The sequence below is a fragment of the Corvus hawaiiensis genome, chromosome 1 (genome assembly GCF_020740725.1).
Source record: "Corvus hawaiiensis isolate bCorHaw1 chromosome 1, bCorHaw1.pri.cur, whole genome shotgun sequence".
Taxonomy (NCBI): domain Eukaryota; kingdom Metazoa; phylum Chordata; class Aves; order Passeriformes; family Corvidae; genus Corvus; species Corvus hawaiiensis.
Window position 1 is genome coordinate 34,814,169 of NC_063213.1, and position 24,829 is coordinate 34,838,997.

At 35.5% G+C, this 24,829-nt stretch overlaps 1 protein-coding gene across 8 annotated transcripts in view; it reads right to left on the bottom strand.

Moving 5' to 3' along the window:
- ULK4 (unc-51 like kinase 4) overlaps positions 1-24,829 on the bottom strand; it is a 224,149-nt gene that overhangs the window by 156,487 nt on the left and 42,833 nt on the right. For all 8 annotated transcript variants that reach the window (XM_048299801.1, XM_048299764.1, XM_048299787.1 and 5 more), the window contains 6 exons: positions 21,376-21,537; positions 15,533-15,715; positions 10,494-10,621; positions 3,412-3,545; positions 451-572; positions 81-137 (listed from right to left, as the gene is read on the bottom strand). In XM_048299801.1, coding sequence (XP_048155758.1) covers positions 81-137; positions 451-572; positions 3,412-3,545; positions 10,494-10,621; positions 15,533-15,715; positions 21,376-21,537 — 786 coding nt within the window. The remainder of the gene's footprint in view (positions 1-80; positions 138-450; positions 573-3,411; positions 3,546-10,493; positions 10,622-15,532; positions 15,716-21,375; positions 21,538-24,829) is intronic.

Sequence of the window (24,829 nt, forward strand, 5' to 3'; positions counted from 1 at the left end):
TTTTATTTCATTAAAGTGATTTCCAAAATTTTATGCATATATATCTTGTAAAAATATTTTAACTTAGACTTCATACTCACAAGTAAGATGCCAGAGTTGAAAAGAAACTCCTTTGTGACTATCTGGGGACGAAATACCTATTTGAAATTAGTCAAAGTTGGAAAAAAATTACATAAAATGCATATCTCATGACCAGAAAAAGTAAAACAATTATTTCACATGTTAAAAAAAAAAAGAGGACAAAATCTGTATTTGCTTCTGTCATTACAGTTGTTATATAAAGTGCATTTATCAAATAATGTTTCATAGGTGGAATACTCATCAACATATCTATGCATTAACAAAACCTCTATTTTACTCATTCTGACCATGATTGACAGAAATTAGATTTTGGAAAACTGTAAGAGTTTGTCCTCTGTGTCACAAATTTTGGGGGGAAAAAAAATCTACCTGAGATGTCACAAGATGAAGCACTACAGGCATCATAGGAAGGCACATCTTCAGCTGTTTGGCCTGAACCGTTGATGGGTGTTTACGTCCAGAGACATTAGTTAGGGCACTGAGAATGTCACCTACAGAAAACAGCATTTCAGGCTGATCCAACATAAAAGCATCACTAAACAACAGCACATGACAAATAAAACATCTCTGTTCCAGCAGCCTCTGTTCATTCCTTCTCTGTCTGCTAGAAGTAGTGTTCATGTGACTGCATGATGAATCGGGCTGATCCAGCACTTCTCTTTCCTAGCTCAGTGTTCAACCAGGTCAATTCCCTACTCTGGCCACAGGGACAAGCAAAGGTGTCCTCTGGCAAAACAGTGAGGATAGAAATATAAGTAAGGCGAGTGTTGAAGTAAAGATGAAATTACTCCTCTTGGCAGAGTGGACTTACACTGGCTAAATTCTATAGATGCAATTATATTTCCAGTGAAATAAAAAGCAAAGTTCTCATGACTTTCAGCTAATCAAGAACTGAATGAACCAAGATTATTGGGTGACACAATGCTGAAGCAGTACATTTCCCCTGCAGCACAGTTAAACTGGAAATAAAACCCCAAACATCCCTACCCTCCAAAAAAAGAGATCCTTCCAACAGCCATGCACATACATTCTCATACACCAATTTAACCGTGACACGAGTGACCTAAAGCTACAGGAATTCTCATAAAAGAGATGGCAACAGATCAATCAGAGAACTTAGCTGCCTCCATGGCAAACCTCAGACATAATAATAAGCAAACAAAATTTTAATTGCAATCGTGAAAATTATACTTCAGACTCAGAAGAAACATATAAAAATCAAGGAACATCATGCTAAATTTGTGTCACGCTTCCTATTGCCTACAAAAAGCAAGACCTCTTCTGCAAGGGATAAAGAACAGAAGCAGCATGAGAAAAGTTAACTCATATGAAAAGAGGGAAAATTCTGTCCTTATAACCTGAAAATATTAAAAGCCAAATGCTTTCTTGAAAGAGCACCTATTATATTTTTTTTCCTACAAAGAGAGCTGCTCAAAACTGTAAAAGGGAATTCACATATATGTTAAACAAATAAAGAATGGGACTCAGTATTTTATATGATTTTTTCAGGCCAGAAAAGTCCTTTCCTTTCAGAATAAGATAGAGTTTAATCATGTTGAATAATACCAATGCTTTTCTTCTGTTCCCATGGAGTTCAGTTTCCAATATAAGCAGAAATGACAGTGCCTGGCACTGAAGTAGGCCTTAAAGATTTGACTCATTCGTTGGTAAAGAAAAGAAAGTGTTGCTTAAAACTCTTCAAATACATAAAACACAACATTTTTTTCATTAATACATTTTTGTTCTGAATTACACACAATAGTGTAATTCAACAAGACCTCTCTGTGGTTAGTAACTAATTTACTGAACAATCTCTATATTTTAAGGACTATGTAATAATCTCATTTGGCAATTCTGCATTTGATAGATAGGTAGATATGGCTACCTTTAATTTTAGCATGATTGAAACAATTTATATCTACTTCCTAAAAACAGGTTAAATAACCAAAAACTTTTTAAATTAACCAGAAGATTAACAATTTATTTCTTTTGTTCAAATGTATCTTTAAGGTCAATTTCTACAACTTATTAATATATTTGGTTTATAGCTACATCTGGTGGAAGAAGATGGTATCAGTAAGGAGCTTACACAAATGTATATTAAAAAAGCCAGCTAGGATTAATTCTAAATCAACAGTTAAACTGCTTTTCACTGTTCCAATTTTCAAATCTGATTATTATTGTTAGGAGCCCATCGCTTTTACCATAGGTCAAGCAGTACATGCTCCTTCATCATACAGCAATAAAAAGAAAAAGACTTCTGACAAATGTGGACAAATACGGAGAGATAATTTAAGATTACAGAAAACAATCAACACACAGCTCCAGCTTGGAAAAGAAAACAAAATGCAGAAATTATGCTTGATATCAGTTCTCAACAATGCATTGAAATTGTAAATCAATAGTAATTACATGTCTAAGCAATTGATGTACTACGTATTATGATAGCAACTATGTATTTGATGTATAGAGCTTTCAGATTCTGAGGAAATATCAGAGCCTACTATATCAGTTGCATATCGTATATATAAACAGTAGGAGGTGAATTTGTGCTTCGAACATTTCTAGTCTGAGACCTCCATCCTGAAATACAGCCAATATGCAAACCTGGTATTTAGTTAGAAAAAAGGGATCAGGTGTTTGCAGCAAGGCAAAAATTTGCATTAGCAGAGGAAGTAAAGTTTCTCTTAAAATAGCAGCATGACATTTAGGTCTACTAACCTTTGCACACTACCATTACATTTTCAATATCCTAGCAATAATGTAGAGAAGATGAAAAATACATCAGGTATCATTTCATCAGAAAATAATTTTACGAAAATAAAGCTCGTATGCATGAGCAAATTGGTTTCAGGCATCTAAAACAACTGAAGTATCTAAGCTAAAATTTTGCAGAAAAACTGTCTGTAGCAAGTACTCTATATATAAATTTCAGCGTAAGTGATTAACATGTACTCAGAGATATGCCCTGTTGCATCTCTCCCAGGCCTCTGCTTTATGGGGCAAATTTGTTCTTAGATTTGTACAATGTTTATAGATTTAACAATATCTTTATTGAACATTGATAAAAGTTCTTGTACATCTAGGCTTTATTCCTGACTGAGCTGATTGGGCTTACCATTCTACAAACACAAAACATTAATATAGGATATCATGCATTACAATACAAAATATCTGATCATGACATATAAAAAATTTCAGGAAGCTGATATCATGCAAACTTTACGTAATCAGAAAATACAGCCTTTCCACATGTATATTTAAGGATATATCTGTTTTTTGACAAAGTAAGGAAAGGTAAGATCTGTTTGGTTAACAAACTGAATTTACCTAGAATTCCTGGCAGCTCCCTCACAATGTGATAGATGAGAAGATCCAGGCATTTTGACAGGTATTCACTGCCACCTCGCTGCTCTTTTCCTGGCATGGTCTTTCTGCTGTCTCTTTCAATATACATCACGAGTCTACATTTAAACAAGTGCAAAACATTAACTCTCACACCAAAGAGAATAACACTATATGTCAAAAGAAGTATTGAACCAGACATTTCTGGTATCTGCAGTTACAATCAAGATGATACATTAGTTTTGGCTCTGTAATTTTGTTGAAATTTTAGACTTTTCTTTTAATCAACTCTAAAACAAAAAAAATTACTGAGTCAAGGAAAGTTTAAATGAATATGTGATGTTAACATAAGGAGTGAATCTTCCGGCAAACTTAGTCAGAGACTAATTTTACAATCTGCTTTATTTTGAAATATGTGATCAATATGTGCAATAAAAGTGAAAGACTAAAGGCACTAATTTTCAGCACATAAGAATTCCAATAGCAAGAATAATTTAAGTCAATGTAATAAGCAATCAATCTTTTAGTGCAGAAAAATCATACTACATAGATCACATGGCAGCCTATTAAAATGTTAGCACTAGCTGGAATGGCCATATTGAAAGAGAGAAAAGCCCAAATGAGTCTTAGATCCTTTCTCTAGTAATCTGGTGTGAACAATTTCTAAAGACAAACTCAATGCTCACATTCCAACTGATAAGTGCTCTGTGGCTATGCCGTTCTGCAGAATGACATTTCTCACAGTGAAATGGTAACTGATTTATTAGCCACTGGCTAACTTACAAGAGATTGCTTTAATAATACACCTGTAACACAATGCTTCAGGCAAAATTTTAAAATGCTTATTTGAATAGACAGAAGGGCCAGACTTCCCTTTAGGGCCATACTATTGACATCTTTGTTTCACATTCGAACTCCCTCCGGGTCCTGTGCAAAGAACCATCAATCACTGGTGAGGGAAATCCATGATCTGGATTTTAAGTATGTACATCAGTACTATCTTTTTAAAATACTCTTCTTATAATCAGTGCTCTTTTACAGAACTATGAAAACTACTTATTTACAGTGCCTCAAGTATTCATAACAACACTACTAGCAAATACATCTTTCCACCAAAAAAATGATTTACTCAACGAAATAAAAACTACCTAAGAATACATTTTGACGACGTATGTCTCTAAACAATACATCTCTTATCCTTCCTAACCTATTCTACAGAGACAAAGAGAGAGAGTAATCAGAAGACCCATTCAGTAACTACTTTTCACCTGTGCAATAGCCCAGATGCAACACATTCAGCTGCACTTCTCACAGACCATGAGGACATCTTTTATTCTTGCAATGTCTGGAAATTGCATTAGATTACAGGAATTTTGTTTTGCCTTTTAGAAAAGAACTACTTAAAAATCCGACACTGTGCTTCAAATAGAATTCTACTTTTACAAGCTTTACATGTTTTTACATAAAAGTTTGAATGTTTTAAATAAAATGGCCTTCTAGCCTTTCCAGACAACCACGTAATTTTTACTCAAAAAATGTTTAGCTTTAAAAAAAAATTACAAAATATCAGAGTTTGAATTAATTCTTTTCTTTAAGAAAACACTTCCACGATTTAACAATCATTTGATTCCATATGGAAATACACTTAGATCTGTTTAAGTTTTACTTAGAATGGGCCAAACAGACTTCAACATGAGTGGTTTTATTGCTTTGGGAGAAAGAGGTTCTTTTCTGTTATAAAAATATGTTCTATTACTTAATCACATTTGAGACAAATACAAAGTAGGTTCACTTATTCTGAGAGAGGAAAGACAAATGACTTCTCTCCTTTATGTTGTTCATCCATTCATAAAACTGTCTTTCACAAGAAGATTTTCTAAAAATATGCACAACTAGTTTTTCCCTGATAGTTCAGTTTAACTAAATATTGTCTTGAGAAAACTGTACAGATACAAATCGTATAGGCAGTAACGCATTAGAATCTCTGTTTTCCTTTGACAAGTTCCTCAGTCATATGTAGAACAATTCATCAGTTACTTTTATTTCCTGATGAATCTCAGTGTTCTCTCTAGTGGGCAAAACCAGGCCCATAGAAACACATTTATTCAATTCATTTAGTGCACGTTTGTCTTGAATGCAACAGTACATGAAAAAATATGTAGGTGTTAGTATAAATAAGTTAAATATGATGAGGAATAAAACCACTGTCTATGAAGCAAAGGTTTGGTTTAAAAAAAAAAAAAATCAAGTGTCTGTATTGCAAGATATGGCCATCAGTGAGCTTTTACACTAAAAAAGCAAAACAACCCAAGTTTTCTGAAAAAAAACATGAAAGAGTGGAGCAAAAAAGGGAAAATTCCAGAGTTAACAGTCCAGAGTGATAGGACCGGGAATGAGGTCTACTAATTAAAAGAATAAGAACTGTTCTCTTAAAAGGATGATCAACATGAAGTAAAGAGACTAAGTTCACAGAGAATGACAGACCTTCACAAAACTAAAGAAGGTTGTGCATACTCTGGGGACATATACAATCCATTTACCCCAAGAAATCAAGGACTATTTATTAGTTTTATTATTATTTATTATTATTGTTATTAGTCAATCTCTGCTAACAGAAAAGGATGCAGATTTTTAAAGGACACTTAATACAGATATATTGTTTATTTTACAGAGATGTAACATCAGATGGCATATCATGCTAATAGAAAGGTCAATCTCCCCTTCCATCACCTTTTTTTTTCTTTTTAATTTGGTACCAGCTTGCTGGGTTTTTTTCCTGAAATCACTGACTTATGTAATTGTTCCCTCCTGCCTTCCATTTCCATGTTTTCCCATCTGACTGAGCACCAAGCTTTTCACTTCTTTTCCTCACTACTTTTCTGAATCAGTCTTAAGATGTAGAAGGCAAATAGGCTATTCTAGATGTAAGACTTCAGTAGGTTTCCAGACAAAGCTTTTCCTTTGAGGGCACATATAAGATTTCAAAATTTAATAAATATAGGAGGTGGGCACAGGAAACACAGAAAGATTTTGCTCAGAGGTTATGCTGTTGTGCATAGTTACATTTCTGGTGAAATCTGTCAGGAATACTACCCTATCTTTCCACAAGTGTCCATCTCTGCAGACAGTAGAAAACAAGAGGTTTGAGTAAATTCTTTTGGGAGAAGTTCAATATCCAAGTCAGTCTCTGTTTACCTAGGAAATTCTCTGAAACCATTTAGATAGAAAAAGAACAATTCAGTGAGACTAATTGGAAATTATTGATAGTTCAGAAAAGGGTGAAATGAAAAGTCTCAATAAAACTTCAGGTTGCATCCCTCCCCTGAAGAACAAGTAACCTGCCTCTGCAAATCAAGGAGAAAAGAAGGAGTCTAGAAAACTCAGTGTGATTAGCAAAAGAAACTAATTTGCATAGTATAAGTAACAAGTGCTACTTCAGCCTAAAAGGTCTCATAACTACTCTAGCTGTTCACACGTGGAAGAACAAAAGGTATGTAATCGACTACCACGGAACAGGTAGGAAAAAAGAGAAACAGGTGAATTGTCTCAATGTTGTGGGACAATGAATTCACTTCAAAATTTCATCTCTTATTACATATCAATACTTTTCATCCACAGAAGTCAAAATCTGCACAAGCAAAGCAAAACAAGGAATTCATTCACCACTTCCCATGGGCAGACAGGCGTTCTGTTCATTTCCACGAACAAAGGGCTCTATCACATGTAGTGGTTACTTGGGAAGACAAGTGCCATCACTTCTAACATCCCCCCCTGCCCTTCCTTTCTTCTTTCCCCCATGAGGCCATGTGGGATGGAATATCCCTTTGGTCAGTTGGGATCAGCTGCTTCTCCACTATTATTTGGAATTATAAAGGTGTTTCCATACTCTTCGAGTAAGGAAAGACTTTTGAAAAGAGGTACAAAAAGAAATGTGCAATCAGATTCTGTAAACTCAGCTAATCAATAGGCATAAGAGGGAGATGCATGGAGAGGTTGCGTATAAAAATACTCAAAAGAGAATGCCAACTGCTGGTACCATGGCCAAAGCCAGTAGATTCTGTAAACAGTAAAAACAAATAGGCAGGTAGTCTTAAGATTGCGTTCAAGGAATCAAGACTCGTAACACAGGATACTTCTCATGTTCCCAGCCCAGAGGCACCATTATTGCTCACAATAAAAAGGGGTTTCAGCAAGTCCCTACTTCTGCTGCCTTTTATTTCCTGGTACCTGTGCAGAAACTGGAAGAAAAACACAAGGAAATCTGTTTTGCTAACACCAGCACAGCTAAAATAAGCTTGCCATTACCCTTCCCTTCCACTTCCTCTTTCCCTACTCCTCCTTCCATTTCACTTTCTCTCCCCTCCTTTCCCTGTCCCATGCCCTTCTCTCCCAATGAGCTGAATAATCATGAAACTGTTAGTTTTCTCATATGCCACAGTTTTTTCAGCTCCAAAACCACTTCCAAGGACAGATATCACAAAGGTTACCAGTGGGAAAAGGATTTTACTGTCTGAATTATCAGTGAAAAAATTTTTCCTGATATTAAATCTCAATCTCCAATGACACAACATAAGATCATTTCCTCTTGTCCTATTGCTCGTTACTTGGAAAAAAAAGACCGACCCCCACCTCACTACCGCCTTCTTTTAGGTAGTTACAAAGAGTGATAAGGTATCCCCTGAGCCTCCTTTCCTCCAGGCTAAACAACCTCAGTTCTCTCAGCTCCTCCTCATAAGACTTGCACTCCAGACCCTGCTCCAACTTTGCTGCTGTCTAAAGGCAGGACTGCTCTCCAGAGCAAGGCCTTTGGGATGCTGGCCCCAAGGCAGTCCCCATGCTCATGAGGCCCAGGGGGCTGTTTTCAGCACAAACAGCTGCACAGTAGTTGCCATGAAGAAAATTAACACTATCCCAGCCAAAACCAGCATAATTACTAAACTAAACAAAAGCCTTTTTCAGGGCAGTGTTGCCATGAAACAGTTGTTATTGTTTTATCATCTACATCATCCTTTAAGTGATGCACACTGAAAAATTGCCTTATATTGATTATCGTTATCATAAACAGATTTTATCATCTAAAGCAATATAAATCCTGTTACAGGTATTAGTTGCAGCTGTTGAAGACAAACCATTAACCAGAAATTATGCACATTTCACCACATGCTCTTTATATTTCTCAAATCAAACACCTTCAGAAACAGAATCTGAGTATATAAAATATTTTCAATCATTATCCAACTGATTTCTGCTTCCTGTACTAGCAATTTAGAATTTATGAGTCTTAATTTTGAAGAAACTTTTCTGTCAGAAAACTGAAGACATCTAACTAAAATACTCCAACAGGAATTCAATGAGTATCCAGTATCTCTGTTGGGCTTAAGATTATTCCAGAGTTTTACAGTGATATTATGAATGCAACTGTCTCCAGATTTAGTGAGTCATTTCTCCTCTCTGTAACTATCTTACTTTCTGGATGCTAGAGAAAGGTTTCAGATGATCTATTCTAATAAGAGATATACTGTTCACTAAAGAACAATTATGAAGAAAACTTAACAAATTAAGAAAAACACTTTATCAACTCAATAAACCTGCTATAAGGCTTGCCTATTGTTTTACCTAATATGTTACATTATGTATTGGTCTCTAATCAGCCGTGTCTGGAGCATCACAGTAAAACAGCAGGATAAAGCCAAAAGTCGTAACACAAAATCACATCCCAAATTCACAACACATTCTTTTCAGAAAGATAGCTGGTTGGAAAGCATTATAAATAAAGCAAATTGTTGATAAAATTATTATTCTCCTTCACATAATATCTTAGGTATATATAAACAAATAGTAACTGTTTGTGCAGGATTTCTGTCAGACCTTTCTCCAAACACACAGGAGACTCCTATGCAGTATATCAAGCACATGAATAGCATGAGTTATTAAAAATGGTCACATTATTAAAAAGTTATTCACAAATTGTTAGAGGCATTTTATGCTAACCAGAACACATAATCTCATAAAACATTTCTGGAAGTGTAAAAAGATACACATAAAAAACCCCCTGGGATTCAGTACCTGTTCTGTGTGATTTTACAAATATTGAGATATCTACAGCTTTGCGAGTGAAGGAATATATCTAATTCTAGTACCCTACAAGGTGTCCTCTCACAGTGGCTTCATGGTATAACTCAGCTGCCCCTTCCTTTAACTCCAATGTATACATCCTAATTCTTCTCAAACGTAAGATACAATATTATATTTTCTGTAGATGTAGTTAGATTTGTAGCTACTTACAAGCCTCTTCCTTTCTTACTTTCAGTTCCAAACCTGCTTTATTTCAATATTGTAAAAACTATGTTTACACTTCATTTTACTCTTCTTCATATGAAACAGTAGAAGATATAAATCCCAACTAAAATTTCTTTCATCTTACTTCTCTGATCACCTAGAAACATGGTGACAATTCATATTCAAACACAGTCTAATTTGCTCCTCTCTGATACAGGAATGTTTCTGTCCCAACAGAAGACACAAAATTTTAAAAAACAATTACATTGTGATCCAGTAATTTCTTGCAAAGTATTCTAGAATATATAAAAATTAAATACTTCATATAGAAGTCACAGGAATTTATTGGTCATTATGTAAATCACTCTCCCAACACATATAGCCAAAAAATACTATTTTACCTTGAGTGTGACTATCCTGAAGAGACTATAGACTATACCAAACCCCAAGATGAGGAAGGTACATGGCAGAACCTTTTATTTTGCTTTCCCACCATAGCAACAACTCACTATTGCAGTGTATCTTTTGCCCTACCCAAAAATGCAAACATTCACTGGGACCACAAGTTACTTTAAAAGACAGATTCTCCCTGTAAGACAGTGGTTTCCCCTTGTGAATAATTGTCACCGGATGATCCCAGACAAAACAGTTTCATGAGTGAAAGGACTCATATTACACACAATACAATTCACTTCTAAAACACTGGCTCAAAAATACCACACATTTTAAAGTATTCCAGGTACAACTTTAAAGATTATATCTTTGATTATCTTCCATTATCACCTTACCTTGTTTGACAACTGAGGAGCAGCATCTCCCTGTTATTAATTAAAACTTGTAGCAAGACCAGAAAGGCTTTTGCTCGAATAAAAGTTGAAGGACTTTCAAGTAGACGAGTAACTGTAGTCACAAAATCCTTGGTGTAAATAAACACAAATATGTTAAGGTTACTCACACTGTACTGTAAGACTGTATGCACTTTAAATTTGCTCATTTTCATGTCACTCATAGGAAAAAAAAAATCCATAAAACACTAGCAAATAAATTCTGTCCAAGACTGACTGGCCCAGTGTAAAGCTGCTTTGAACATCTTCACAAGTGGTAGAGTAACAAGTAAACACTATCTAACATACTATGTCCAAAATGGTATGAAATTAACTACAAAAGATGATAAAACTTAAATTTTTAAATGGCTTACCTTAAGGATGAACATAGGATATTTTAATATATTTACTTTAGAAGAAAGTTATCTATTTTCAGAATACATAGGTATTTAAGCACAAATATGATTTTTTACCTATTCATTCCCTTATATGCACAAATATCAAAAACTACACCTTAGTTGGACATAATCTTGTCTACATCAAACTCCAAATTATACACCAGATGCTCCAGATAGATGATAAAATTGTTTCTACCTTCTTTGATTGTTCTTATCTAAACTAATTTTATTTTGAGTTCAGAAAGTGAAAAACATCTTTACAAGGAAGAAACAAAATTAGGACTTGGAAAGAAAGAAAAAGGATAAACAAAATCAGAATGAAAAACTGAGCCATAATCTACAAACTGTGTCAACTGGCTCTAGCAAGAATTAGACTGAGCACAAATGGCTTTATCAACAGAACCTGCCTTCAGACAGTTGAGCTGCACTCTCAAAGGGGTGACACTACAGGATATAGAAGAGTAGTGTATGCAAGTTGTGTACAAAGTTAAAAATCCTCCTGTGTGATGCACATTTAACACACATTATTATTATTATTGTTCAAATTCCCAATCTGCTGAAGGAATAACTGCAAACCAACACTGACTAAAATGTATTAAGGACATCCTTTGCAACATTTAACTACATATCTTTATGGAGAATGGAAAAAGAGCAGGAGTGCAAGAGCTGGCCAAGAAACCATCAGATTTTACTCTGATACCATTTTAACCCTGTCTTCAAAAGCAGTTATCAGACAGTAACTACAGAAGTCCCAGAAAAACAAACTGCTATTAGTTATTCTAGAACTGTTTTCCTGTATTTCAACAATATATTTCATAAACAGAAGGGTTCCTCAATCTTGGGATTTAAAAATGTAAAGTTTACTGCTTTAAACATTTCAACAGCTCACAGAGCATGACTTGCAGCTCCTCCAGTATGAAAATGCAGCAGTAAAGTTCTTCAGTTACAAACTAATAAATGCAAAGGTTGAATTTTAATTAAGTGTTGTTTGGTTTTTCAAGGGTTTTTTTTTTTGTAAAATTACTCAAAACAACAACAACAAATTTTTTATGTTCAGAAATCCCATAAAACCTCAGACACAGTCAAAGAGTATATATAATGCAACACTGACTGTGCTAACATAATGGACTTGGTAAACCATGCACAGACATCATGACAAAGACACATGCAACTACAAGCCAAAGCACATCAGACTATTTTTAGTTCTCATACTCTGGAAAGCAAGAATATTTCAATGCTACATGTGGGGGTTAACATGAGTTAAGACAATTAAACTTAGTAACATCAGACTTAATCTGGGAATGCTCTAATAATCTGGTTTAAGAAATAAATGTGACCTGTTGGAATTTGCTTTTCTGGCCAGTTTGAGGACTGCAAAACAGCAACAGTTTATCTAAAGAAAATCTCAAGCACATCTTTGCAGACCTGCAGGACTTAGTATCTATCAGAAAAGCCAAAAATCACTCAAATACTGCCAAATACATTATTTACAATTTCATTGTTATACTGTTCCTCCCTCCCCTGCAAATGTTTGATGTATCCATGGAGACTCTGCAGGGTAAGGACATTCTTTTCATTTCAAGTGAACACACTGCAATAAGATTATGACTTTATATTGGATACACTGAGTAATACTGCAAAGCACGTTTAAAACAAAAGAAATTATGTTTTTGAATTGGCTACACAAGAGGAAAACAGCTAGACCACTATCTCACTATACAAGAACAAAAATTACAATAGCAAACATTTGTTGCATCGTTATTTTCACATTGTATTTGTTGCATGGTATTTTCAAACTCCCTTTCTATGCTTTGCAAATGCCTCCATATTATAAGTTGAGAGTATAAAGATTTTGTTAAAGATACTTTTATGTTTTTATTAATTCATACTGATAATGACAAAATCATCTACAGTGGTAGTTACCTGTTCACATTCAGGTAAAAGAGAATTGAAAACAGTTACTGAAATATGAGGACAATGCTTATAATGTATTTACAATGCAGTTGTGACAACATATTGCTGTAAGTATTTGAATAATTTTACTTATGACTAGTTGAGGAAAAAAAATTTTAAAAAAAACCAAATAAAAAACACCCTGTCTCATTATCTGACCTCTGGAAGAACCCAGCTGCCTTCAAAAAGCTGTGACTGATTTTCACTCATTCAAAGGTGAATCTTGACAGCCAGATGAAAGTAATGAGCAGCGGGGGTTTTTTAATCTACTGCTATAATGTGTCAAAGATTCTTGATTTTGATTTCTTTTTCCATGCTTTATTTTAAAAGCATCATTTCAACTATTTTAGTTTCCAAAACAAGAAAATAAAATGGAAAGTCTCTGTATCAGAGAGGGACAAAACCAACCCAGTCCCTTTTGGCTATTGTAGTTCTCTGGAATTTTGTGTTAGTGTCAATGATCACAGAACTGCATTTCTGGCTTTTGTTTCGTAACTGCTTTTTATTGCTATTCTTGAAGAGCGAAGAAACAAGGGCAGTCCTAAGTCTTACAAGCTAAGGGTGTTTCCAGATAACATATACAAAGCTAAATTATCTCCTTCTTGAATTTGTATCTTTAAGTATCTTTTAATATGTTGTTTGCACCTGAATTAAAAAGATAGTCACTTCTTTGTCACTACCTTCTGTGTGACAGAGAGGTCTTTCTGCCTCTTAAACTGAGCTACACAAGAATTCTACAGAATGCAAAATAATCTGTAGGCCAACACTGCTCACTTTTCCCTTCTCTCATTAAGGTGGACTTGTGCATCATGAGCATGAAATATTTAAAAGTGCACAGACTATTGAATTCAATTTTCAGCTCTAAAATAATATCACTCTGTGTAATGTGACAGCAGCTGGCAGTTCAATACAGAAGTGTGTTTGTATTTTTAGATTCTATTCAAGAAAAATAGGAATTTAGTTTCAGCTTCCAAAATCCTACAATCTCGTTTCCAGATCACAGAACATTTTGAGTTGGAAGGGATCATCAAGTCCAACTCCTAAGTGAATGGCTCAAACAGGGATTGAAGCAACAACAACCTTGGTGTTATTACCACCGGGCTCTAACCAACTAAGCTAATCTCATTCCAAAAAAACCAACCAAAAAACAGCCCACATTCTATGATATTTGTCTGAGCTGTAATGCAGGTACAGTTACCAAATGTGGACACATGCAGTAGAACCAGACCTACTTTATCAGTTTTTACAGTATAATAGTTTTTACTTACAGCTTTGGGTACTATTCCCACTTCTATCATTTGACAGTTTGATATATGCTGTTAAAGGAGTGTCTATATTTGTCTGTATGTCAATTTTCTAATCTGCAAAATTTGATTAGAATTTTTCATAACAACTGCAGTATCAGAAAGGGAATTCTTCTAGTAATTGTCCGTAAGAAATTCAGTATCAGTATGGGAGTCCTTTTAGCAATGTTAAGTCCTATATAACCCAGGAATTCTTCACAGACAACATCATGTTGTAGCCATAGCCTTGTTACACATTGCATTCTTTTGCTGAATGTTAAAGTGAATAATTTTTGACCATGCTTCTCTGAATATACCATCAACTCACAGTAATGTGCACTGTTAGTGCAACATTACAGGACAATTTGCCACCTCTTAGTGCTGTTGTGGGATCTTGAAAGCTTAAGGCCAGCTGACATGCACTCACAAAAACACACTGGCAAATCTGACAGGGTACAGAAATGAATTTTTGGAAGAGAATGAGTGATTTCAGGCCACATGGGTGGGATAATTTTTTAATTTAAATATAATTGTTGAAACAATATGAAGGGAAATAAAACTCTGTCAACTAATACCCAGCAGATTATTATAGTCAAGATGATTGTCAGGTTACAACATACATTACAACAGAGTATCTGATGAAAACAGGAGCTAGAGTTCTTATTTTCTTTGTGATTTTTATATTTTCCAAACAGAGGGAGATTATTACTTTCATTTATGAACTATGCAGATATACTGCCAAAAAATAAACACTTTTTCTCTAAATACAAAATAATTTGGGGATCAAAGTAGAAAGCTTTTAATCACTTCTACCAAAAATTATATTAGACGTAAATCAAAACCAGTAGTTTTATTCAGTGACACTAAAAAGAAAAACCTAAGGTATTAAAATGCTAATTTCTGCAAGATATTTCACTTACAAATTGACCTAAGGTCCTTTAAGGAGAGCATAAAGTACAGCTTCAGATTTAATCAGGACACTCCTTATTTTCTCTTTTGAATTCTAAAAGAGCTATGTCAAATAGCTGTCCTTGCTCATTCCTTACTGATTTTCCTTAGGGCCCATTATCAATTATGGTCAGGCTAGGGTATTCATGATTGATTGAATCCTAGATACAGGAACAATTTATAGATCCATTAGTACCATTTCTCAAAGATCCATGAGAGAGAGAAAAAAATGATACACTGTATAATTCAGATTTTAAGCAAATACAAATACAAAAGAAACACATTCCTCATTTCCTGCTACTCAGATATGCAAATGTCACTGAGAAGCATTTTGAAAGCCCAAAACCACTAGCAGTGTCAACTTTAACTTTTCCTTTAATTAAATTCCATTACAGTGAATAATATTAATCTGAACTCAAACCTTTTCTTGAATTAGCCTCTGTAGATGAATCCCACATGACAGCATTGCTGAAAACATCGTGAGCATGTACTGCTGAATTTTGCATATTCCATTTGCCAAGGAATTTAGTACAGCTGTTAATCCCACTTTTTCAATGACACTCTGGAAAGCATTAGGTGAGGAACGAGTAATTCTGCATAAAGCCTACAAAAGTGAAAAAAAAAATATAATGGCACTGTTATCTCAAGAAAAATAATGGAAAATAAAAGCACATGGTGAGTTTTTCAACAGTTTAGGAATATAAGGAATTCATACATATTCATTCATAAGACAAATATTAGAGGAAAAGACCACTTATTTTTAGAGACCTGGAATTCTTCTAAATATATATTACCATAAACACTGTGCAGGTGAAATTCAAATATTTTGTACACCAACATCCACATCAAAAGTCACATTACTCTTTTCCTCTAGAGAACAATAATGATGGAGCATCACCATCCATGCTTGAGTCTTTTGTCAAGCACAGAATATAAACAGCATCAGATAACCCTGTGCTAGAAAGGAGTATAGGGAGAGAAAATACAGACATGGCACATGCCACAGAAATTATGGGCACCCATAAAGGTGGGCATCTTCTCTTTCCCTGCTCATGGACAAAAATGTGATATGTAGTAGTTCAATGTATAAATCTTTAGCTCTAGATACTCCTTCAGATCTAGGTACTTATTAAGAAACAGTGGTTAGTACAATAAACATGCAAACTATTCTCCAAATGGTTGATTTGCAAGTATCAGTGAGTAAAACAATTTTAATAGAAAATGCAGATACTGACCATGCTCCAGTGAAGTGAGCACAAACCTGTTCTGTGTCTACTAACTTAACTATTTCCTAGCAAACATTACCAAACAACCTCCAGGGCGGCTTCATCTCCAGATCAACACAGCTTTTCCTTTTGATACCTGTGAAAATGCAACCTTCAAGATACTACAACTGCTTTTGTTCTCTCCAGATAAAGAAAATAAGACTCTTTAAACATTAAAAATTTCTTTTTCTTTGGCTTGAATAGACTTTCAGCATAGAAGAACAGCTTATGTCAAATACTGGATTCACATGAAAATCTGAATTGGTTTTCAGGAAAAACTTTGAAGGTGACTCCCTTCTGTGAAACGTAGGTAATATTTATGATTTCTTTGTTCTCTTCAGACCAGATATATTTAGAAATTGCTGTTTACTTGGTGTGCACTCAATAGTAAGGTCTCATTTAAGAGAAAGTGTAGTCAATTACACAGAATACTATCACCAGAGAAAAGCTTTCCATGTAAGAACACCAGAAACTGTCCAGTTTACCAGTGCCCTTAGAAACATTACTCAAAACAAACTAGAAAAGAAAAGAAGAAAAAAGAAAAAAGGCATAAAAGATGGTAAATCAGGAACTTGACAGACATTTTATTGATGCTGTTCATCTACTCTGCTCCTGTTCTTCCTTGTCCTTTATGGTCCAGGAACCATATCGATTGCAGCCTTTTACTTTTCTTCTATTATTTTTTTCCCCTCTTTTAAAACACAGACACTCAATCTCAGTTTCTTAGTACAGCATGCTCTATTTCTCCCAGGATACAATCCAGCCCTTCACCTCAATTCAGAGTTTTCGAAATGAGTGGGCAGGAGGTATGTGCATTCACTAAAAACATCCTTGAGGGTCATACTACCAATGAACTGCTGGGACTCAGGGACATGCTGTGCCATAGCAACATGGAGCTAACTTGTGTGCTAACATGGTGTGCGCAGACTTTCCACTGCCTCAGATCTCTGCTACAGACCTTGCCAAAAAAGGGTGATCATAGTCACAGGCCACCAGATGACTTCCAGGCAGATCTCATAGGAAAGACATGACTGTCTTATAGGATCATACTGCAGCTTCGGCAGCAGCAGCAAAGCTCCAGCTGACCAACAGCCAAGAGGAGAAGCTTTAAATTCCCATTAGTTTGTATATCACAGAACACTCTGCTGTATTAATGAACCTAACACTTCAGCAAAGCAGTAGAATTCAAATGGCGGATAGAGGACAAAGCATTCTAAATCACTTCAGCAGATCCAATATCTGGAGAGAACAGATGGATACAGGTCAAAAAGTGGTGGAGCAGGAATTGGAAATGGATGATGAAAGAGGTAAGAGTAGAGCTCTTACCATCTTCTCCAGACAGGAACATGGAATGTTCTTAGTGAGAGTAAGGCTTCAGCAGAGCCTCTCCTGGAATTGGCTTCTCCATCCCTGCTCTCTGCACAGCCTTAATCAGCACCTTTTCCCTCAGCAGCTCTAACCTTTGCCTCACGATTCTGATCGGTCACTTCCAACTTGAGATTCTCCAGGATTCTATGATCATCTCTGCCCTATCCTTCTAGTCTTACAGGCCACATGTGATTGGGTAACATTCACCCTTCCACGTCTCTCTCAAGTTTGAGAATGAATGCACTTAAGCATCTGCAATATACAAGTCTCTGAAAGGAACTATTCAATACCAATTACTTAAGAAAATAGCAAAAGAAACCAAATCCCCAAAAAGACTGTGCTGAGCTTTCCCAAATTAAATTCCACTTAAGTGGCTTATGTTTTGTTACTTCACTTCCAGCAGAAAAAATCATCTCCTAGAAACAAAATCTTAAGGTTTTTTTTTTTTTTAATTAAAAAAACTTTCAGTATACTGGAAAGAAAATATGCTTCCTGCTGCTGAGCTTGTCAGAATATCACTTTGACATCTTACAGATTTTTTTTTTTCTGAGTCTTGCAAAATGATAAAAAGACACAGCTTTCCTACAGGCAAAATCTGTGATATTTACCTGAGGCATGTTAGACTCCAAAGTGAGAAAAAAATACTGAGACACAGTCCACGTTTGCCACCTTTGACAGGCAGGACAAGGTAAAGTGTCATTTCTTGACTCCAGAGACTGAAGACAGAGAATCTTCTTGATATATTTTTATTATTGATTGAATAATCATAAGTAAAATTCCATAGCCCCCTATTGTTGATACACTTTGCAGGCAGACTGCTAACTCTAAGTAAAGATATGACAGATGTATTTCTTAACAGAAATGTATTTTTATATTCGAATAGAGATGTCAGTTAAGAAGAAATTCTTCAGGATACATTCAAACAAGACAGGAATGACTGCATAATAAAATGAAATAGGACACTGATGATGTCAATTTATGTGGTCATGCAGGATAAAAATGGCTACATATCTGTAGCAACGATTTAATAAATGTAGAAATCATACAGTACACTATAGCTGGAGAATACATTAGTATTTTATTTTTTTAATTAGCATGCCACTAAAATCTCCATAAACTTTAGCTGGGAAAATATCTGCCTGCACTAGATTTCAAGATCAATTGATTGTTACCAAATGAAGTTAAGATCATACCTCCAAATGTTGCAGCAGTATTAGTACATAACCATAATTTATATCAGGCATTGAGCAATAAGTTTACCTACTTGTTACTTTAGTGTTTCACTACAGAGCAGCAAAAGAATTAAAGTACCACCTTAGTGCATCCTACTTTAGAAGCTTCCTTGTTCAATGCACTTCATATAAACACTGACAAAGTGGTTCACCTGAACCTTGCAGCCTTGGGAGGATCCAGTGATCTGGGTTCTCACAAGAGGCAGAGGATACAGAGGGACAAACAACAACCCACTCTTCTCATCATCAGTAGACACTCATCCAAGGACAAAGTGTGCAAACCACATGGCATTGATGACAGTAACCTCTGAGCCCACTGCCACAGAAAGCCATAATGAATTTACACTGATGACAAGTTTATTCTTGACAATCAGAAGTATAATTTCTGCATATTACTAAGCAGAAAAAAAAGTTCTTGGCCACCTCAAGCTTACTGTACTTTCCAAGAAGAAACTGAGTTTTCAGGAGGGGAAAAGAAAAAAAGCCAAGAAAAAAGCCCACTGACACTTCCTCTGGTGATCTTTCTTAGCTCAGTGTCTGAATGCAATTGAGACAGACAGTTTCTCCAGGATATGCTGCTTACTGCAGTACACAAGACAGGCATAACTGGCCAACTGGCCCCTGTGGAGCAGGCCCTGGAAGTCAGCTGTAGGAATCAAGGGAATGGTGAATGATGAAAGCAAAGTTCTCCATGCAGATAGCAGAGAAACAAGAGGGAAATTTCAGCATGTGTTGAAAGAGGTAAAAAGCCATAAAATACTATGACCTAGTAGCAAACAAATAACAACTGCCCAGTCTAATGATTGACTAGAACAGAAAGCACTTGATACAAAACAACCCTTATATCAAAAGTAGTGATAGGAGAGAGGATCAAGCAGGGTACTTTAAAAACTCAGTAAGTAAAGGAAATCGTAACTCTTACCTCCAGTCTTTTCCCATATATGCAGTCATGATGTAAGCATAAAACTCATAGATCAGATGGGTAAAGTCACAAAAAGACCCTTTCTGATAAAGCAGCCTAATAGCCAGACTCACACATATACTTTACATATTTAGAGACAGATCATTCTCTGCCCATGAAAGTTCTAAGACTGTTTTTTGCCAAGAATTTCAGATGCTACAGAGCAAAGGTTTCTACAACACTTATTTTACTGAATAGGTTTCCTGTTCTAAAATGTCAAGACATTTTCCCAAAATTTGAGCAGTTTATATTGCAGGCAAGACTCTGCCACAAATACACACTGAGATGAACAATCAATAAATAGATATCTTTTTAAAAAGTATAAATTTATTATACCATTTACCTCTTCAGCTACATTTCAAATAAATTTTTATTCCTCTCTCTTTTATCAGCTCTATGTGTCTATGTGCATACTGCTGCAGCAGTGACACTACCATTTTCCATTTGGAAAGCAACAATAAACTGATTTGCGAGCCTGAACACTACTCAGAAAATCAGCATCCACTTATCACAATTTAAAATAAGCCAACATATTTTTCCTTTCTGAAATATTACCTGTATTGGTGGATAATGCTTTTGTTTTTTCAACAAGAATCATAGAAAAGTTTGGGTTGGAAAGGACCATAAAGGTCATATAGTTCCTACTCTCCTGCTATGGGCAGAGACAGCTTCCACTAGACCAGTTTACTTAGAACTCCATCCAGCCTGGCCTTGAACACTGCCAGGAAATGGGGCAGCCACAACTTTTCTGGGCAACCTCTGCCAGTGCCTCACCACCCTCACAACGAAGAATTTTTTTCCAATATCTAATCTAAACCTATTTTCTTATCGTTTGAATCCATTCCCCTTTGTCCTGTCACTACATGCTCTTGTCAAAAGTCCAACAGCTATGGTTAAACTCACAGTCCTGCTAATTATTTTCTACCTCATAAATCTTTTTGTTCCGAAACTTCTGCTTGCATGTCATCACTCTGTTTGTCTTGTTATCATTCTATACTGCCTTAAAAATTCAGGGAAAAGACTAGGCCCTGACAATTTTATAAAAAGTAACATGAATTAAACTAAGTCTTCTAAACAAGTCTTTGACAAAGAGAATAAACAGTTCTCATTTGAAACATCATACAAAAAGATAAATTTCAATTTTGCAAGAATTTAAAAGATTCTTTGAAAGGTTAAACTTTTCAAACATAACTCATTATTACCAGCATAAGGAAACATGTTCTGGAAAATGACGAATTACAAGAACTATTCATAAGCACTGAAGTGCAATAAATGCACTTTTCAATTTCAGAAATTTTTCAAATATATTTTATTGTAGTCTGAAAAACAAAAGCACAAACATACAGCAAACATGCTCAAATATATTTCAATTTCAATTCAGAATGTTTTTCAAACTAAACACCACAGAATTGCACTACCACAAAAGGAAATTCCTTACCGAAACAGCAGTTATCTTCAAAGAATCTCCTGTAGAATGTGTGAAAAGGTACCACAAGACAGGTCCAATTTCTCCTGTAATAAATCCTTGTGCATGGCATGACCGAGTAGTAGAAACATTTTCAATTATCTTTGCTGCTAAATGGTTCACTACCCGCTCTTCCTACAGGAAGGACAGGAAAGGAAAACTCATTTGCAAATGTTTCTAATTTCTTTGTAAACTACCACCTATGTCCACATTTTATTCAGTGCATATTGTCTTGGTGTGGTTTCTTCATTCTTTTTGATACTTGCAAAAGTAATTTTTCAAGAAACCTCACCTGGTGACAAAGTTATGTTTACAGATCCTACTTCCCCCCACTTTTTCTCCTACTGCAAAGACAATTTAATACAAGTATAATACAAAACCTCTCAGCTCCAAATAATCACCCCAAATTAAATGCAGTCATTAAAAATGAAGAGCTTTTGTTATGTTAGAGGTGTTCCATTATCAGTGCTTTATAAATGAATGAATTTGTGTCAACACTCATCACTACACCATGCTCTGAATAGCACAATTATGACATACACAGTTATAATAGGAAAACAAAATTTACATTAAACCCTCTTTATTCAGAAGAGTCAACAAATCCTGGGATACAGAAAAAGACTTCTTGCAAATTAAGTTATTTCATAACTCCCTTCTTTTCTCCTGAAACAGACAATCCTGATCAATGCTTAAGATAAATTATTAGGTCCCATTTACTACAAGAAGTCCTAAATTTCCATATAGGATTCCAAATCCTTCATATTTTTAGTACTAACCACATAATTTTCACACTGCTGGTGTTATTTTGGCTGTGCATTGCCTCACCTCATCTCAGTCTTAAACTACAAAAAAAGTAGTGTCTTTCAACAATGTCTTAAATAGCATCTTGAATTCAACAAGAATGAATTTTAATATGATTTTTATAATTCAATTTGTCCTTATAGTCTGGCTTTGCAAATAATTTATCATAATATCTAATTAATTTCTTTCATAAACTAATCTATATTAGCCTACTAAGCTTTAGATTTCTGACATTTATCTTTACAATTGGAGCCACCAACAACTGTGAACAACAATAATGAAACCTTTCAGAAAGTAGTACAAAAGCCTTGCAGAAGGGGAGAACTTATACTTCAATAAAAATATATTCAATATCCACTTTTCCTTCTACTGACTTAGTAATTCTAAAACAGAGATTTTAGATGTAGAAATATTTGGAAACCAGTATAATGCTATCAAAAAAAAAAAAAAAAAAAGAGGCTGTATTCATCATTTTCATGGTAATTCTTCCTGTTGACCCAAAGAACTGCAGCTCTAGTCAAAACGCTTAACAGAAATATCAAAGTCAATTTCCATCTAAACTGGTTACACTCTTTATATAAAAACTCCACTGGTAGATGGTCTTCCTTCTTATTTGCAGACATAAAACCAAAGAGCATTTAGGCTTCTATCTTTTTACAATCTTGATTACTGCAAAATATTGCATTATTTTGACCTATTAAAGACCTAAATATACAAATAGTCATACATGTTTACTAAAATTAAAATTCCGAAAACTTTTTATAAATAATGTTCAGTTTTAATCTTTTTCTGTGAATTATACTTCTGCATTTCAGTCTTTTTGGGGGGGGGGGTTCAGTTATATTAAAAATACATGGATTTATTAAATTGACTACATGCATTTAACAACAGAATCTGTAAATGAAATGTAATAGTCAAGTTAAGTCTCTCATATATGATGATATGCCAACTGGGACTCTACTCCTAATTTAAGCAGCCATAAACACTTAATAAATTAACTATAATCCCATTAATTAATGATAATCAAAGCATTATACAGTGGATAATAGCTGTTAGTAATGTTAACAAGTTTCCAGATGCAATTACAGCCTTTCTTTTCAAAATTTGGTCCCAAAGATGTGCTTTATTTCCTCTCAGCCACTGATGAGTTATGCCCTGTTCCAGACTGTCCTGCTACTTTGACTAGAAAATGGTCATGTATTATCACTGTGCTCTAAAAGCTCAATGATGCTGTTGAAGTAATTCTATTTGCTGCCACCTGAGACCTTCCATTTCAGCTCCTCTGATATCTGTTCCTGAGCACTATCTAAGCAACAAGCCTTGTACCATTTTCTGCTTAATTAGCTATCTGCAAGGGAAGCCTGATCTAAACCAATATTTGGCCTCTAGACTAAAGGAGTCATCTGGTGATGTTACCAGGACATAAGCTATTTTAGTGAACAGAAATGGATCTTCAAGATATGAGTAAAGCAGTTCCATATATCAGTAACCCTCTGTCCATATCATGAACTGCATGAAATCTAAAACTACGAATAGAACTGTATAAAAAAAGTAGTACTTTATTTTCAATGGGTTTAGATTTCAACTAGTTTTATAAAGCACACTTAAAGCTCCTAATTTTCAGTCATGTTGAACACTTTGCAGATATACCTGTTTCCAGTGAAGTCAGGGATGCTTAGTGAAAAAGAGCCCTCAGTGAAAATGCAAATACCGGAAGGATAAAAAGTTGCTAACTACTCAAAGAAAACTCCTTTTAATCTAGTCTTTCCATTTTAATTGGGGGGGGGGGGGGGGGGGGCGGGGAATGCAAATCAACATCATAAAAAAGTCTACTTCCATTTTTTTGAAATAACTGAATCTACTGGATATTTTTACTGACTGCTATAAATTTAACAGTGCACCAAAAATTTTGGAGGCACTGAAGTTACAGTCACTATGCTAACCACTATACTACCTAAAAATAGCATAACTTCATTTTATTAAAGGTTAGGATAAAATATTTTATGATCTTTTTAAAGTAGGTTTACTGATGAAACTAAGGTGCAAGGAGCTGTTGACCCCACTGAAGGCAGAGAGGCCCTGCAGAGAGACCTCCACAAATTAAGAGGTCTGGGCAATCACCAACCATATGAAATTTAAGACGAGCAAATACCAGATTCTGCACCTGGTTGGGTCAACCCTGGATGTATGGACAGACTGGGGAACGAGATGCTGGAGAGCAGCACCATGGGAAGGGGCCTGGGGCTCCTGGTTGATGGCAAGCTGAATGTGAGTCAGCAGTGCCCTGGCAGCCAGGAGGGCCAAGCGTGTCCTGGGGTGCAGCAGGCACAGCATCGCCAGCCAGGGAAGGGAGGGGATTGTCCCGCTCTGCTCTGCACTGGGGCAGCCTCACCTTGAGTGCTGGGGGCAGTTTTGAGTGCTAAAATACAAAAGAGACATTAAGCTGTTAAGGGAGTGTCCAAAGGAGGGCAACGAAGATAGTGAAGGACCTTGAGGGAAAGACGTATGAGGAGGGGCTGAGGCCACTTGGTCTGTTCAGCCTGGACAAGAGGAGTGATGGGAGACCTCATTGCAGTCTGCAACTTCCCCATGAGGGGAAGCGGAGGGGCAGCCACTGATCTCTTCT